This window comes from Camponotus vicinus, unplaced genomic scaffold (assembly GCF_025532165.1).
Source record: "Camponotus vicinus isolate PSW18456_S1 unplaced genomic scaffold, iyCamVici1.0 SCAF_1, whole genome shotgun sequence".
Classification (NCBI taxonomy): Eukaryota; Metazoa; Arthropoda; class Insecta; order Hymenoptera; family Formicidae; genus Camponotus; species Camponotus vicinus.
In genome coordinates, this window is record NW_028141945.1 from 18,378,089 (window position 1) to 18,396,087 (window position 17,999).

General features: G+C 34.6%; 1 protein-coding gene and 1 long non-coding RNA gene across 2 annotated transcripts in view; one reads left to right on the forward strand and one right to left on the reverse strand.

The window, feature by feature from the left end:
• The window catches only part of LOC145959328 (serine/threonine-protein kinase NLK-like), a gene marked incomplete at its 5' end in the record, with an annotated part of 149,779 nt that overhangs the window by 25,531 nt on the left and 106,249 nt on the right, over positions 1 to 17,999 (reverse strand). The window contains one exon of the mRNA XM_083078080.1: positions 11,299 to 11,405. Within this exon, the coding sequence (XP_082934206.1) occupies positions 11,299 to 11,405 (107 nt within the window). The remainder of the gene's footprint in view (positions 1 to 11,298; positions 11,406 to 17,999) is intronic.
• The window catches only part of LOC145959287 (uncharacterized), a 103,938-nt gene continuing 100,105 nt past the window's right edge, over positions 14,167 to 17,999 (forward strand). The window contains exon 1 of the long non-coding RNA XR_014434969.1: positions 14,167 to 14,365. This is a non-coding gene — a long non-coding RNA (uncharacterized LOC145959287). The remainder of the gene's footprint in view (positions 14,366 to 17,999) is intronic.

Consider the following 17,999-nt stretch of genomic DNA (forward strand, 5'->3'; position numbering starts at 1 on the left):
GTAAATTATAATAATCGAATTAAAATGACACGTTCCTCACTTCTTAATTTTTTAAATAAATTTCACACATAAGCTTCATATTTAACTAACATACAAACATACAAATAATATATTAATAAATTTCACGATCGATTAAATATACACATTGCATTTATAATTTAAAAATTGAAAATTATTATAGAAAAGCAGGTTCTTCGTTTGTTCGAATTAATTGTTTATAGTATGTAAAAATTTAACAGAAATTTAATAAATTATTTGGCAGAGGGAAAGATCGAGACGTTGATAAACCGTAATCGATCGAATACTATAAAATAGTTCGGTCACAATTCCAATTCGATCACACATCTTCTTCGTTCGTTCTATAAATAAACGAATGACGCACGTGACATCTTATTTAATAATCACTGACGGTCAACATATAGGGCGTTCGATATAGCGTGCATGGAATTAATTTCTCGGATTAATTCATCATTAATAGCAATCGGCATAACTTATAGAGATTACATGAGAGCTCTTCCGCCTCTCTTTGTTTCCTCGCCTCATTTCGAGCGGGTGATTTCTCTGCCGCATGCGGAGGGTGAGAAATGACAGGTTGAGCGGCAACATAAACGAGATTCCTTTCGTGTGTGTGTGTTTCACGATCCATCCCTGTCAATGAATCGATTTCCACCCTTTATTTGCGTGAAAATGCCATGTATTTTACGAAACTCATCGACAAAATTAGTTAAACCTGAAATGTTCAGTTCTCCTCTAATTTTTTTGTGATGTTCGTTAAAATTAAAAAAAAATTATCAAGAGATAGAATATAATAACAGATTCTAGCGAAAGATTAATTATTATGAAACTATTGCAGACAAAATAGTTAAAATGAAAATATGAAACGATTTACCAAACTGGCTGTGTGTGGTTTATATATTTGCTCATCTTCAGATAAATAATATAATCTAATGACACTTATATAATTTATTACGTATACACGCGTCTCTCTGAAACACATAATTGTCCCTCGAATCACGATCCTCAAGATGAGTCACGTCGTGTGCACGTTCGGGCCCCAGTCTTTCCGGCAACAAAACTCAGTTATACCGGATAATCCGTCGTTCCGAGAGTGGTTTGGTGAGCCCGGGATGTTCCGAATCCACCCTGTCGTAATTAAAGTTTCTCGTCCGGGTCTGCTATATCGAACGCCGTTCTTATTATCGTGTCCGTTCGCACGCGATTAACTCGCATCTCGTAGGCTCTCTCGCCGAACCCGAGTCTTTGCGCACGTTTGTTCAAATAGTGTGAACAGTTCGTTTAACCATCGCTGGTTTTAATCAATATTAAATTGTTGCAAGTAAATTCGTGTTATTTTTTACGACAAAAATATTTCGCGCCTAAAGAAAAATAGATTTTTAAAGAAACGAAAATACACGCGAATACTAAATAATAAATATATTAATTTTAACAAATTTTTTAACAAATATATTAATTTTAGAAATAATAAATAAAGGATATCTTAAAATATGCTCCTCAATGACGAAAAATTAATAAAATTATTTAGAATAATTTCTGAAAAAAAAAATTATTGATAATTGAGGAGCTTTGGCGAATTGAATTAAAAGATAAATTTCACTTCGTTTTCTGTTAGTCTCACTAAAAATTGTAATCTGTATCAAAGATTTAAAAAAATAAGTGTTAAAGTATTGTAAATAACCTTGTATTTTTATCAATATCTGTCATGTGTTGTGCAGTCAACTGTGTCATCAATAAAATTTGGGGAGATTTTGACAATGTCAAATAAAACGCGAATTCGGTTTATGCCGGACGATTAATTAGCCGTACACGCGGCCGTTAATTAAAGTCCATCAGTGGGTTACTTATGAATATCCAGATTATTTAATGTCCTTTATCATCGAAATTAGTCGACTCATGTGCTCGCCTCGCAAAATGCGTGCATTATTTCGTTGCATCGATAAGTATAAGAGAATTTTCTTTCTTTCTTTTTCTAGATTAGCGTAAAAAGGAAACGATAAGAAAGTCAATTAATGTTGATCAGTTGCTAAGTTTTCCGGCGAGAACTTACAATTATTTTCATTTGACTTTGCGTGTAATCCGACTCTATCTTTCTCTCTTCTTTCTATTTAAATCGAATTAATTTAATCGCATGTCGGGTTAATTAAGCGAAGGATTGACGAAGGATGAACGAGGTAAAAAAGATGGCCAATATTGAGAAAATGAATGGAGTTTCATCCCGTGAAAAAGAAACCAGGACGATCGATCGACACGACGATTCTTGTCTGAAGAATCAATATTATTATTTATTATATGTAACGGAAAAACAAGCATGAAAAATCGGCCTGAGCAGATTATTTTTATCTAAGCTGCCGACGACCTTGAAGTCGATAGAAGCGAGACCAGGGTTCGTCAAAGGGAGACCTTGACTTTCGCGGTAATTGAAGACCATCGACCTCTCTCGACGGCCGGATAGAAGAAGAAATAAGAAATTGGCCGGCCGACCAAGAATGCCATAGTTTTAGTACAATGAACCCAATAATGACAGTGTTCTGCTGACGCGAAATTACTCTGGCTATTTAGTGACCCTTCCGTATTCTTGAGTACTCAAAAAATCATCGTACATTGTGATTTTGCTCCGATTATTTTATCGCGAATACGCGAATAAGTTATTTAAATTTCACATATTAAAATAATTTAATATGAAAATTATTTATGGATTTATTTTTCTTTATTCAGTAAATATAAATAAATAAATAAAAATTTAAATAATAAGTTTAATTATAAAAAATAAATATAAATTAAAAAATATAAATATAAATAAATTAAAATAAATATAAAATATAAATAAATTAAAATAAATATAATTTAAAAATACATTCGAGTGTACAAAAAAAAATTTCTTTTATATATAATTTTACATTTATACAAGAAATTCATCTTTGTATAAAAAAAAATTAATATGTATTTGTATACAATTCTTATTGAAGTTCTGTTATTTAAACATTGTTGTATTCCGATTGCGAGCATTCGAATATCATACTACGTCGGCGTACATATTTGCGTTATAGTTGTCGTACAAGCGCGATGCAAGGTTAATTTTGACACTCGCGTCCACGTCATCGCGCGTCGCCGTAAACAAGAAACTTTGCATCCCACGAACTTATTTTAGGCGAGGCCGATAACCGCGCGCAACCACCTGAGATTGTTTTAGCAGCCAAGTCTTCTGTTTGAATCGGGATCTATTTATTAAACTCGTGTAATCTCGAACTTTATGACGAAGCAAATTTGGAAATCAATCACGGTGATTGTTAGACAGAAAGCTGCGATAAATCGGTGACATTGCTCTTCAAGTTAACGGGCATTTAATCGGCAGACGCCTTGTGTTAATCACTCCACATTAATCACTCGATGTTAATCCCCGCCGACCAATTTATCTCGCGTATCGCGGATACGCGAGACAGAAGAGAATTTGCATAATGCGTGCCGTTGCAGCCGCAGCTTCCTGCAACGCGAATCGGAGTTCGCAAAGTGTACCTTAAATGTCACATTAAATGGCTGTCGAGCCGTAACAACGTAATACAATGCCACCGTTAATGTTACAGGAGCGACGTTATACCGTGATTGCGAGCTTTCACGCTTCCGTCGAAATTTTACTCGCCTCTGTAAAATTTCCTCGCTCGTGAACTCCTCCCTTCCCCTTTCCATATATACTTTCCGAAACCTTTACACATAGTTAGTGTCTATTGAATTAAGAAAAAAAATAAAATTATGAATTCAAAAAAAACTTATTAAAATTATTATTAATTATTATTAATAATTAATTTGGATTACAAATCGTTATTTTCAAGAATTAAAAGAAAAGAACTTGTAAAAAGGAAATATCCTCTTTGTTGAAGTAACATCTCGAATTTTTGCGAATTTTATCGAGAGCAACAAGATGGTTTCCAAGTTTCTTTTCTCTACGCAATTACGTATTCTCGTCTCTGCCAGCAGCGGTATAATTTCATTTGTCGAGATAATTGACACACGTCGTATTATTCCGTTTAATGAACGTCGTGTAACTTACAATGTATCGCTTCCATCATCGTTTCTACCAGGTGCTTGATTAAGGACTCAACTTCACGGCGTCTATATCTATAGCCACGTCGTTCTCAGAACATTATCCTTGATCGATGCACCTGCTGTCGATTAAGTCGATTCTGATCAGACGTTGAATCTAATTAATACCACGAATGTGCATCCACTTATGTGCGTTGCAACCTATCGACCTTTCAGCATATGCATCCTGTTTTCATGGTACACTTTTCAAATTACATTTTAGACCAACGTATCGAGGACTAGCTTTCAAGCCGAAAGATATTTTAGTGTCGTGGATATTTTTATTTTTTTTTGCAATATACAGGGTGTTTTTTAATAAGTGCGAAAAATTTTAGATGATTCTTTGTCGGAAATTAAGGGGCTTTTTCATATAAACATATACTCCTACATCCCTCCCTATGGAGTTACACTTCTCCAAAAATGGGGGTAAAAATTAGGTTTTTATTTTTTTCTCAAATTTGAAACAAGTTAAAGAAATGAAACTAGGTGAATATTTTCTACTAGTAAAAAGGTTATTTATTAATATTTTTTTCAGCCTCCCGTATTTTTAAAGGGGATAAAACTAGCAACCCCTATTCAATTTTTTAATAGAACTTTCTAATGTTTATATGAAAAACCGCCCTTAATTTTCGACAAAAAATCATCTCTTAAAATTTTTCGCACTTATTTAGAAACACCCTGTAAAATAAAAATTATGTTATCAATATTATCAAAAGTATAATATTAATATGTACAAAGTTCTATGGAAGTTATAAAGTAAGATTAAATAACCTTTAGTCTTTCAGATATAAAGTAAAGAGTCAGTGTTATTTATGACAGAATAAAAAATGGCGTGAGAGCTCGAATAAAAAAGTTGATTCATTAGATCGCGCACGTGGCTCGCAAACATGCGATGAAAACGTAAAGCCAAGGAAGTTTGCTCTCCCCTGGCGATGCTCCAATCGATGTAATGTCGATGTTTGTTAATGTACAATGTAGAAGAATGACAAGTGACTGGAGAGAGAATGTGAGCTAATATTTAGTCTCGAGAACAAGACTGAATTATTAACTTTGTCGACTTGTCTAGTTTCGACTGGAGGCAAAAGTTCGGGAGAAATCATGATACCTTGTTCATACAGATCGCGAATCAACAAAGACTCGTTAAATTATTGGCAATTATGTCACGGAGTGTGCCAGTTATGCATGGCTTACAATAGGGATTTAACAAACTGCTCGGATGATACCTCGATAAAGAAAGTACAACGTGACATTTAAAATCATTTTTCTTCAAGTTAATCACTTCTTCAATATTATATAATTATATAATCGCAATTAATACTTTTATATAAAATATTCTCATAATGAATAAAACTAAAACTAGTAAACTTGTAATAACATGTACGTAATTCACTTCAAACAATTTTACCATAATTATTGATATCTGCAGATGAATAAAAAATATTTTAACATCGGATTCATCCCGACAGATTATCCTGATTATACTTAATTCGGTAGAGCGCGAATGTTTGTATTAAAAATGTTATCCGCCGACGTTTAATTGAATTATCTCGTCTCTTGTCCTTTGTCCGCCTCTCCTTCTCTTCTTCTTTTTCTCTTTCTTCCCTCTCCGTTTCTTTCTCTCCCTTTGCGTTACGCGTTGTGCTTAAACGCGAGCGAGATTACACGGCGTGTAATCCGCTCATTAAGATTCGTCTGACGTCGATCGCAACCACTAGCAAGTAGTATGAGCATACAAATCGACAAAGTCAGACATGGCGCTGTGCGACACGTGTCACCCTGCGCAGAAATTACTACAACGTATGTAATCGTGTATTCGTGAATTTCTAGCAAAAAGATATCGCTTCTACGAAGCGGTACTTTGAAAAGAAAAAATAGATTTTATATAATTTAAAACATTTTTTTTTTTTGAGAGAGAAATACGTTTCGCGTGAAATATTGACTTTTTGACAATAAAACGATGAAAAATAATGATAAATAAAAGAAAAATAATAAAGTATATATCATATTAATTAAAATTATTATATGATTAATGTAGAATTTAACGTATAATAATATATTTCATAAGTTTTTTTCCAATTAATTTTAAATAAATTTGCAATACAATTAATCTAATTTGTTTTTTTGAATAAATTATAGATGATAAATAATTGTTAGCTGCAATTTGATATTATTTTGAGAATAATTTATTCAAATTTAATTTGCTATATTTTTAAATGCTTGATAAAAAATTCCACATATCTAAATTAAATTAATAAAACAATCAGATAAAATTAAATTAATAATAGATAAAATTAAATTGAAAAATATATAATATGTAAAGTAAAATATTTTTTATTTAAAGTAAAACCTTGACGATTTTAATACAATCTCTTTCTCTTTCCTCGAAATTAAATTCCGCAAGAAATTCAATTCAATTCCTTAAAATGTAACGTTCGATAATTGCTTTCATTTTCCTTCCGCTTCCGCGTTAAATCGAAACGGCATCAGTTACAAGATATCGATTAATTGTTGCACAATATTGGCATGACGCGTTTGCCGAGTTAAACGAAGAAACACCGCAAGTTTTCTTGGAAAAAAGATGTTGCTCTTTAATTAAAACGTCGCGGCGGAGGAGCGGAAGGAAGGAGGCGGCGGGAGGATGCAGAACGAAGGGGCAGGAGCAGCGAGGTTAACCAACGTGGTGGTGGAGGAGAAGCCAGAGCCGACCGGATGACGGGGTCCGGGGTCACGGATGGGCGGCGGCAGGACTGGTTTCGGACCAGTCAAGAGAAGAAGAGGAGCTCGCTGCTCTCTGCTCTCTGCTCTATCTTACCCGGGCTTTACGCGCCGCGCTATACCGGGTGGGAAAATTCGAGACAGCCGACCGACCGTCCGTGAGAAAATCGAACCTTGAGGATCATCGTTTTCGCGACGGTTGATTTTTGCGAGAGTGCATATTCAAAATCAAAGTGTCATCAAAATATTCACTATGTTATTCCCATACAGCACAGACCATTGTTGTTACATTGCAGCAATATTGCGGTAATATTGCAACGTTGCTGGGTTATTAATTATTGAGTTTATTATTAAGAAGGAATTTTCGAGTATCTTGGGTAATAGCATGCTTAATTAATATTATTAATGACGACAAAAAAAAGGGATTACGAAAGAACGTACAAAAAACTAGTTCTTGAAAAAAGTATGTAAGAGAAGCACGTGGAATGGAGGGCGATGCTCGACAGATTGTCACAAAATTCTGCCGCATCATCGGAATATCTTACTTTGATCCAGTTGGGATTCTTGGAATCAAAGTATCGAAGATTAATGCGTCGAACGTGCAACGTGAAAAAGCGCGATTACGACTTTGGCTCGCGCGGAAACGACCGGGCCTTTATCGGACACGTCGAAAACGCGTGCCGTTCGCTTTCCGGTTCACGGCATCATTCTCCGTCCGGAGAAATGTACCGTTGAAGCACGCAGAAGCTCGGGCAAGCCCGGAGAACGGTGCCCCGGGTCGAACTCGTAAAGGACGTTGACCGATCGATGCGGCCAGGAGAATCGGAGATCCTGGTCCAGGATCGACGAGCGCAGTTTCTCCTTGCTCTTCGCGATAGTAATATATTTCGCAAAAAGAAGATGACCGACCGCGAGGCGAAAATTGTTAGAGACGCTCTTCAGATGTTTAATATCAAAATTATAAACGTGAGAATTTTGACAGGTGCAAGATGGTCGGCAATCTTGATCCTCGCTATCTTGGAAATATTAGAGATATTAATTTAACAAATTTAAAATTGTTTATATACTTTCCGACGTGTAATAAATTCCAATTTTTTCAAAGAAATATTATTCTTGTGTCGCATTTTGTAGAAAATAAATTTATGCAATTAAATTATCATTCAACGATAGATATTTTCATGTAAAAGTGTTATTAAATATTATATAAAATAATATTAAAATAATAATATTAAAAATAATAATATTAAAATAATATAAAAATAATATTAAAAATTTTCTTAAATTCACCTTATATATTTAATTATATGACTATATCGAATTTTCTATTAATCTTGTAACTATGCCAACTATCGTAGAATTAATATCTCTTTTATTACATTCCTCGTTCCTCTCTTATTCATTTATTATCTATAAATCAGAAGTTCTTGATATCGAAGATAAACACGGCTCGAAATGCAATTTCGCCGCTATTCATTCCGTTATTCCGATCGCATTACATTACATTGAGAAACCATTTCTTCTCGTACTAGCTCGCGAGTATCGAAGACAGTAATTTCAGGAGTGACTCTATCTCATCACGACGAAAAAAAAAGAGAAAAGAGAGAGATAAGATAAAAAAAAACGAAAAGACGTCACCGTGATGAGACAGGAAAGATCTTAATAACGAGAAAACGAGGAAAAATTACTATTCGCAGCGGTATGCCTCGCTCGGCCAGCGCATAATGATTCGCTGCACTTGTGTTGCACTCGCGTTGCATTCGCGTTGCGCCAGAAACCTCCTTCCAGCGAGAGCGGAAGCGAAGGGTGAACGCGAGCTCTCCTCCGCATCGTGATTCGAGAGATGCATCCTACCGCGAGGGAAGAACGAGAGCAGGGGGGAGGGTGGGGATAGGGGGGTTGGGATGCAACGAGAACTGTCATGACAAATTATCCTCGAAAACAAGCGGCTGGAAGAGAAACAAAAGTGTCGACGCGCCGAATGATGAATTAACGCGGCTACCTTTTTTTGCGCCTATTTACAACCGTCTTCCGTACCGTTCGGCGGCATAATAAACGAAAGACGAAACCGATGTACTCGGTTGCAGAAGGATATGAGACAGTTAATTCTGCCTCGAACACTGCAATTCTCTTTTTGACATATTTGAGATTCAATTTTAAAAGTTAAATTTTATTTTCTTTTTATTTAAATTTAATCTTGTTTTAATCTGTCTGATTAATTATTAAGAATTGTACTGAATATACTAATAATTGCGTGAGTCGCAATTATTATTCTTTCTTCTCAATTTAATTTGACGCAATGCATTCATCGCGCGAATTTCCCGGTGAAACCACCGAGATTAGGGGAATGATTCGATCGGTAGTGAATATTTATGTGCACGTGATAGATCATAAAGTGTGCTCTAATATCATCTAGAAACGATGTATCGCATGATATGCAAAGAGAGAAGCGTAACGAATTTAGCACACATCTCTCTTGTTTCTCTTCTCATCTGTTTTCCTTCGTCCACTTTTCTCTCTCTCTCTCTTTCTCTCTCATTCTCTTTCTTTCTCTCTCTTAGAGAATTCATTTCATCGAGTGTCACGATATAAGCAAAATCGATCGAAAAGACGGTTCACTAGGTCACCATTCTTTTCACGTCCAATAAAAGAGCCCGCGATTGACCGTCGTAAATAGTTGCTTGCAGTGGTATACATCCCGATATAGTATTTCATGAAAATATATGACGGATACACGATGCTCGAATGTTGATCGACCAAATCTGGGTTTTTATTTTATTTATTTTAATATATAAATCTTGACTATTTTATATTTTATTTCACACTGAAAAAAAATGTACAAAAAAATTCAAAATATATATAAAATAATCAAAAATTTCAAAATATATACAAATATATCAAGCTACATTATTTGAAATTAATATCTACCAGAGTAGAAAATTCAAAAAACAAAGCAAGATCCTCGAGATCCTTTCTTGATCGAAGAATCTTGAATCGAGATAATGGCTTTCGTGCTTGTGTATTATCATCATGGAATTTCATTTTCAGATGTCACACACATTGTCTTTTTTTCATATTCCCCACGTGTCACGTAATCCCTTTAATCCGCGCACTCTTTGATCTGTTGTTTCTCTCTCTTCTCGCTTGATGAGATGTTTATTCCGTAATTTCGGGAAACAATGCGATGAAACATAGGGGCGACAAACTCATAATAAAATTCCACGTTCGCGAGACATAATCACGCACATTCTGCGTCTTTGATTATATTCAATAATGTAATTATACTAACTCGAGCAAAAATCTCAAATTTTTCATATCTTCATAATTATAGAAGTATAAAGAAATAAAGTAACTTGTAAAATCATCTTCTTGCTTCTTGGTTTTTGTCACATTTATATATACATTTTTTTATTTTATTATTAATACCAATAGATATCCTAATACCTTCATTTTTATATAATTTTTTACGTTAAATAAATCACGTTGTAGATATTGATTATATTTGCTGAAAATAAGTTACCAGAGAATACCTTGCGTTTCCTTTCTTTTCACGAAAGGGGGAAAATAGCGGTAGACTGATCAAGAAAGAAAAATAAACGAGACCAAAAGGATGAACGGACATTTTTCAGGCCCTAGTAGAGGGGACAGGGGTGACGGAGGAAAACAGGTAATTCGGCGAGCCAGACAATGTAAGGATAGAGCAGGAGTGTCGAGATCCCCGGGATGATCCCGAGGGATGAATAGAAACGATCCTGTTTATCTCAGCTCTCCCACCCCCGTCCATCCTTCCGCTTCCCCTCCCCGCCCGCCACCCAAACTTCCCCTGGTGACGACACAAGCAATATGCTACTCGTGGATTTTTATAAGCGTCGACTTTCCTCCCTCTTTCGTCTCCTTCTCATCTCGTTCCTTCCTTCCCCTCCTGTTCGCCTTTCTTCCACTTCTCCCCCTCGCCCTCCCTTATCCCACCTGGTAAGACTATCTCGGAATCTCGACCTCAACGACTCCTGAGAGGTCGTCTAGAGACTGGACCAACACCTTTGTCGCCCTGGGAGTTCTAACTTCGAACTTTCCCATCCTCTCTCCTTCCCCTTCCCGCTTTCTCTATGGGCTCTTTGCTTCCTACCGAGAATGTACCCATTGTGTCTTAAGAGCTGACCTACTAGTTATCTGCTTGTATCGCATCTCCGCTTCGTTTCTTTAATTTGTGTGAACTTGGCAGTAAAAATCTCTTTATCTATCTAAATCTCTTTATATTTAAAGTATTAAAATACAATGTAATATAACACACACACACACACACACATCTACATTAAAATATAGCATAAAGCTGTAAATTTAAAATATATTTTATAATAAAAAATATATTTTTATTCTTTTATTTTATTATAACAAAAAATATATTTTTATTCTTTTTAGTCTTGTCGATTTTAAAAAATTCCAATCAAACACGCATTAAAAAAAAATATATGTAAAGCTGGTGACACTCACCTCGCAGGATCTGATAAAGGAAGACCTTGATGTGGTCCGGGCTGAGATGCTGTGGGCTCACGATGATCTTGTGCAGGTCGCTCTGGAGCAGTTCGGTGATCACATATCTGTCGCGCGACTCGTTAAGGAATTTATCGATTATGATCGTGTATTATGCTAAGTCGTGTCACGCGCGTGCGTGTCAACGACCAGCAATTAGCAGGTGATTCTCCTTCCTGGATCGTTACATCGCACCTGTAGAACGGATCGTCTAATCTCGCGTGCGATGACTTAATTCACTTAATAATCTGTCAGTTCCATTTTTGGCACATTGAATATAAATGCGACACGCCTCCATAATATATAGCGAAAAGAGCTACGAACTATAAGGCAGTTAGAATTTTATAAATATAAATTTTATACAGTTTATTTTTCGAACATAATTGTCGGTAAAATTATAAAGACTAAAAATGTTTACTTAATTTATTACACGGATGTTAATTTTTATGCCGGTATAAAATATCAAATTATTTGCGCGGAATATTAATTGGAGCATTAATTAACATATAATAAAATAAATTTAATTGAGCCGTTATTTTATTCCGCGTTTAATAATCACTTTCTCGATGTTTGTCATGAATATCATAAATAATATTTTATTATTATTATCATCGTATATTAGAGATATTCTTTATTACTGTGCAATAATTCCACATATATAATCTTTATTATATATTCATCAGTCGAATAATATTATATTGTCCGTTTAATTGTCGTAAATAAAATAATAATTATTACTTATAGATCTTTAAAACGGGCAAATTTTTTTTGCATATCGGAACAGTCACCGCGAATAATCCGTCACCAAGTCCCATCAATCCATCAACGTCCGGCGTAAAAATGCAATCGCGCTGTAACGCGATGTAAAGTAACACGCGTGCGATCGCCCCGTCGTGAAATATCTGTGTCACGTGTGCGGTCGAGGGAGTTAATATTTTCGCAGCAGTTGATTTATAGTCTATATAAATGCATTTGGTGAATGACCCGAGCACGCATCCGATCGCTCGGAATAACGTAACGGATAATGAATATCGATGTATGCTCTCGATGCTATCTACTTGCCTGCCGCTGACAGTGATCGAATCGGCTTGTAATGAATACGATTGTCGATGATCATAATGCCAGGAGAGAGTCTGCGTGTTACGCAGGCACCGCTTGTCGCTACCGAGAGATATGATTTTACGAAGATGGATACAAGATTGAAAGAGAAATTAATGTCTAATGAGAAATCATAAAGAAATCGAAAGGAAAAATCGCATTATTAAAAATCAAAAACTGAAATTTGATGTCAATTTTCTGTCTTGACCTCATCTTTTGTCAACAGAAAATTTTTTTCTGAACGTGGAAAAAAAATTATAAATTTATTTTTTTATTAATATAATAATTTATTAAATTTATTTTTATTTGTACTGTCATAATTTATTTGTTTTGTTTACTTTTTATATCGATGTAATTTTGTTCTTCTCGACGAAGAAATTAAATGTGAAACGAAATTATGTTTTATTTACCATGCGATTTTTTTATAAGCGATATTGCTTCACTGCAAAAATCTCAAAGACATGATCTCGAGTCGCAAGCGCAATGTCAGGGACGTCGTGTGACATAATTCGATGCCGGAAACTCGTTTTCGCGCAAACAAGCGGAAGACGTCATTCGAGAGAATGTCGAGAGAGCCGAGAGAACTAACGAAATAATATAATAGCGGAACGAGGTCGACCGGATAAGCTGGAATGCAGGTAGAGGCTGCCATGGCGCGAACCTGGCGCGGTATGCAAGTCAAAAGAGAAAGAGAGTGAGAGTGAGAAAGAGAGAGGCTGCGGGAACTCAAACTGACTTGGAGAGAGAACTTGGAATCAGGATTTCAACCCGTCACAGTTTCGGTGACTTCATAGGTAATCTTGATATCATTTTAATCTTGATATCATAAATACGCGAATATTTCCTTGTTTTTTTACGTGGAAACACGATGTAAAAGATATTTATTTTTTCTATCAAATTATTTATTATTTAAAATCATTAAAACACAAAATTCGATAATTATTACTGTGCAGTGTCAGACTAAAGTTTCGATTAATTTCGATCGCGATCAAAGACTCGAGAGCGAGTACGTCTGGTCCCCTTTGAATTATCAACCCTTGACGTTTCGATTTCGCGATGAGAAGCGAGGTAGAGTACTATCCATAGTGTTCGTGACGCATAATTACCGTTTGATAATTGAAGCATTGAGAAGGATTTACGAAATATATCGGAGTTATCGAGAGCCATAAATAGAAGAATACTAGAAAAAAAAAAAACGGATTTATGTTTCAATCTAGAGACCGTCTTTGAATTATAAATAATTGAAAAATTATTTTTGAATCTAAAAATTATATTTAGAACGTAAATTATTTAAGTCTCAATATTTTCTCGCGAAAAAAATCTTGCCAATATTTTTGGAGATGAAATCTATCATTAAAAAATAATTCCACTCATGTGAGGTCTGAGAATTATTTTTACTTTTCTTTTATAAATTTTCTATAAAGTGCTATTTTATCTTTAAACATAAAAGTATATTTAAACAAAATTAAATTTAATGAAAGAAGCTTTGTAAATTGAAAATAGAGAGAAAAACATCAGTTCTTAGATAAATTTTATAGAATTTAATACGAATTTTATTTAAAGTAATTTTGTACTCTCAAACATATGTAAAATATTAATATTATTGACATTTTATTTGATGAAAGATTTTTTTATAGGTTCTTTAGAAAAATTATAAATATTTCAAAACAATTTATATTATTTACTAGCGTACAATTTTGAAGAGACACAAGACCTTGCATCTCGTTCAGCATAAAAAAATCTGTATTACTAAAAGATTTATCTCGACGAGTGCTCGATCCCGAATTGAACTTTACGATTACAGGAATACGATATCTCTTTGCTACGTCGTAACATCTCTATTGCTGTTTCAGGGCATGATTGATGGCCTTTGCATGTCTTTCAACGCAAACAACCGCGAGATCTCGCCGGGAAAATCATGCCGAGAAGGGTGAGTTTCCGACTCCGCTTTCTTTATATAAATCATCCTCGTAAACGATTTCTCTTTATCTCCCTCATTAAAGAAAGAAATATTTCTTCCTATCGCAATTGCTCGCAACTTTAATAAAAACGTTCGTCGAATCGAAATCAAGAGTCTATTCGAGATTGACAGCAAAAGAGAAGGCAAGTTATTTTGCTTACACATCATTTATCTTTATCACAATTTTGCTCGTTATCTAAAAATAAGAATCACATATCGATAATATAATTACATATCGATATGAAGAAATATTTTTTTTGCATTCCACAATCGCGATAGCCTAGGGCGATTTTGCACGTCGGGGAGTTTTCCGGAACTCTAGAGAGATCAGATTGACAGGGAACTGTCGAGGGATACATTTTTCCCAACGGGTAGCAGAAGGATTTAAAGTCTCGAAAGACGACGATCTCTTTGGAATGCAAAATTATCGTAATTCTCAATATATCACGAAAGAAAAATCTCCCGAAATTCTTGGCCAAGAAAGAGAATCTATCATTAAAAAATAATAAACAAATAAATAAAATCAATAAAATCAATAAAATAAATAAAACAAATAAATAAAATAATAAAACAAATAAATAAAATAAATAAATAAATAATAAAAAATAATAAAATAATAATAACACGAGGATTTAAAAATCAGACGAGATTTAAAAATAAAGATATATTAATAATAGAAGGTATAATCTCTCTTAAAAAAATGTGAGGCAGGTAGGCGAGAGCTTTCGGGAAAAGCTCTCGTCGTCGACATTGTCGTCATCGACAGCAACATTGTGCAACGCGCTTAAGGCACCGTCGCGATTGGCGGATCGATGCGTGCCTGCCTGCCTCCTGGTAGGCACGTCGACCGGTTCCTGGACAAAGCGAGAGTTGCCCCTAGCATCATCTCTTTGCCAGCCACTCCGCACCGCGCCGCGCCGAGGGAATCGAGTATCCTGCCGTTTTCTCCCGTCTTTCCTTCCCTTCCCTCCCCTTTCGATCTTTCTTCCCTCCTTCCTCGTTCTCCTCGCCCCTTCGTGCTCTCGTCCGGTATTGCTCACCCGAGGAAGAAGAGCGTGGAGGACTCTGGATATGTGCGAATTCGCTACGAGTTCCATATCTCGTAAACAAGCCGCGGAGATTCGCGATATACTGGATCATTTGGCGTGTTTTTCAAATTTATTATAATATTTTTGAGGGGTAAATTTTTTTCCTTGCGATGGCAGAAATTATATTCTCGTTGAAATTTTTCATTGCATATTTTCGTATCTCTAGAGCACGAATTAAAATTCGATACCGGATGAGAAACAAGAGGGTAACTCGGAAGCACTTCTGGAGCTTCTATATCACTTGGGAACAGACATCGGCGGTAGCCTTTCAGATTATTTGTTGACCGGACTGGGTAACAAAGAAATGGCCAACAACGAAGACGAGACCGAGGTTGATGCTGATGACGACGATGATGATGGAGGCTTAGACTCTGAGGTGTTCGAGCAAGGCCGATCCGGCTCGTCCGACCGGTCAACCGAGTTCGAACTCGACTCGCGCGAATGACTTCGAAAAACCAACAAAGAGAAAAAGAGATAGGGAACTCTCGGTGATACCGTAAAAAAATACAAATTTAAAGTTGTGTCGATTTGAAGGGAATTTATGGTACCATGGATAGAAATTCGAATAGACTCGATTCGTTTTTTATGACTGGAAAATAGTTAAAAAATACTTTAAAACATATCAATTATATAAAATATTATATTATATACGTAATTATTAAAAATAATATTTATTTTAAAATTGATTAATATAATATTTTAATGAAAAGAGAGAAGATAATAATAAATCTGTAAATCATCATTATTTTAATGATTGATTTGAATTTTAATTGTATTATAATTAAAAGATAAGTAAACTGATGCTTTTTTTAACTTAAAAAAATGTATGCTTTACTGGAAAGAAAAATAGTTATTTTTAATTTATTTAAAAATGGAAATTTATAAATAATAATTTTGATTGTTTTCTAATATATTCATACAAATATCATACATCATTCATACAAGTATCATCATTTAAAATCTGATTTATAATAATATTTAATCATAATATTTATAATTTAATATTTAATAATAATATTTAATATGAGTTTGGGAGAACGATTAATGCATAAATGCAGAGAATTATAGCAAGTGATTAAATATATCCGTGATATACCGTGTTCCATTTAAAAACTAGAAGAGAAGTACATTCAGAATCAGTTCCCGCGATTTTTCCTACCGACTTTTCTTCCCCCCCTGCCCACCCCTAGGGAGTCACGTGCTCGCTTCCGATTTTGCATACATTTAAATACTTTCGCGATGAATCTCGTCGAGGATCCACGACGCAGACACCCAGTATAAATTTCGAATCGCAAACGTCTATTTAGCGCGAACAAAACGCAAGTCCATCGCGAGATAAGTTTTCTAACGCGCGCGTCCTTTTCAATCGTCATCGTTCCGCGTCTCAGGATTCGAGACCCACGTCGATTTTCGCGTCAGGATATCTGTATTCGAGACGAGGACGTCTCGACGATAAATCCTTTGCGAGGTTGCGCGCGCCAATTCCGGATCCTTTAAATTAAAAGAGTCCTGTATCACGTCGAAACTGCAGCACTCTGTCAAGACCCTCGACTCGTCAAGAATGGGAATCGATTCCGGATATAGTGCATTTTCTCGCAACGTCGTAAAAACGCGAACGATCTCTTATATTTCTTCTCATTTTTGATTTAACGGAACTCTAGGAAAAACGATTGACCTCGTTTTTCGCGAGAATACATGGTGTATTAAAAGTTGCACTCTCTTGTTTTCATTTAGAAATACTAGAAGTCAAAAAGTATAAAATGGAACAATTTAGATTAAATATAATTATTAAATTTAATTTTTTAATATAATTATATTTAGATTAAATATATAATTATTAAATATAATTATTAATTTTAAAAAATATCCGATATGACTTTTTTAGAGATTTAATTTCAATTTTAATTTACTGGAATAAAATTATTAGAATATTTAAAATGTTTAAGAATGGAGTAATATACGATTATTTATATATTATTTATATTAATAATAAGGCATTTTAATAATAAAAAATAAATAGTTATAAAATTTAGAAAAAATCCAACAATTTAATGAATAAACGTGAAAAGTGAAAACAACCTCAGGAAGGAAAAAATTATTCCGATCAGTTTAGCTTCAGTTATGTCTCTGAAAGATTTGTATTATCGAAAGTCATATCTCGAAAGTATAGAGGTTCTCATAAAAGAATAATAAATGCCACAAAAGAGTTAAAACTTCTCTTTATATTCCTCGATAAAATTTGCTTCTTTCATAAATAAATCTCTAAATTTATAATGCCAGTTGTTATTGACTTTCTGATTGCGTTATGGATTTCAGAACTTCTCCAATAAGGTTTAATCCATTAAATCGACGAAACAAAGTTGTAATTTATTAATTATTGTGGATTAAAGGCAAATCAAAAGTCAATGCAAAATGTGGGATATAATATTGCATTCTTTAAAATATTGAACTTTTCATTTAATTAAAAGATAATGTGATTTTTAATTAACTGATCATTCACAGCCAATCGTCTCTAC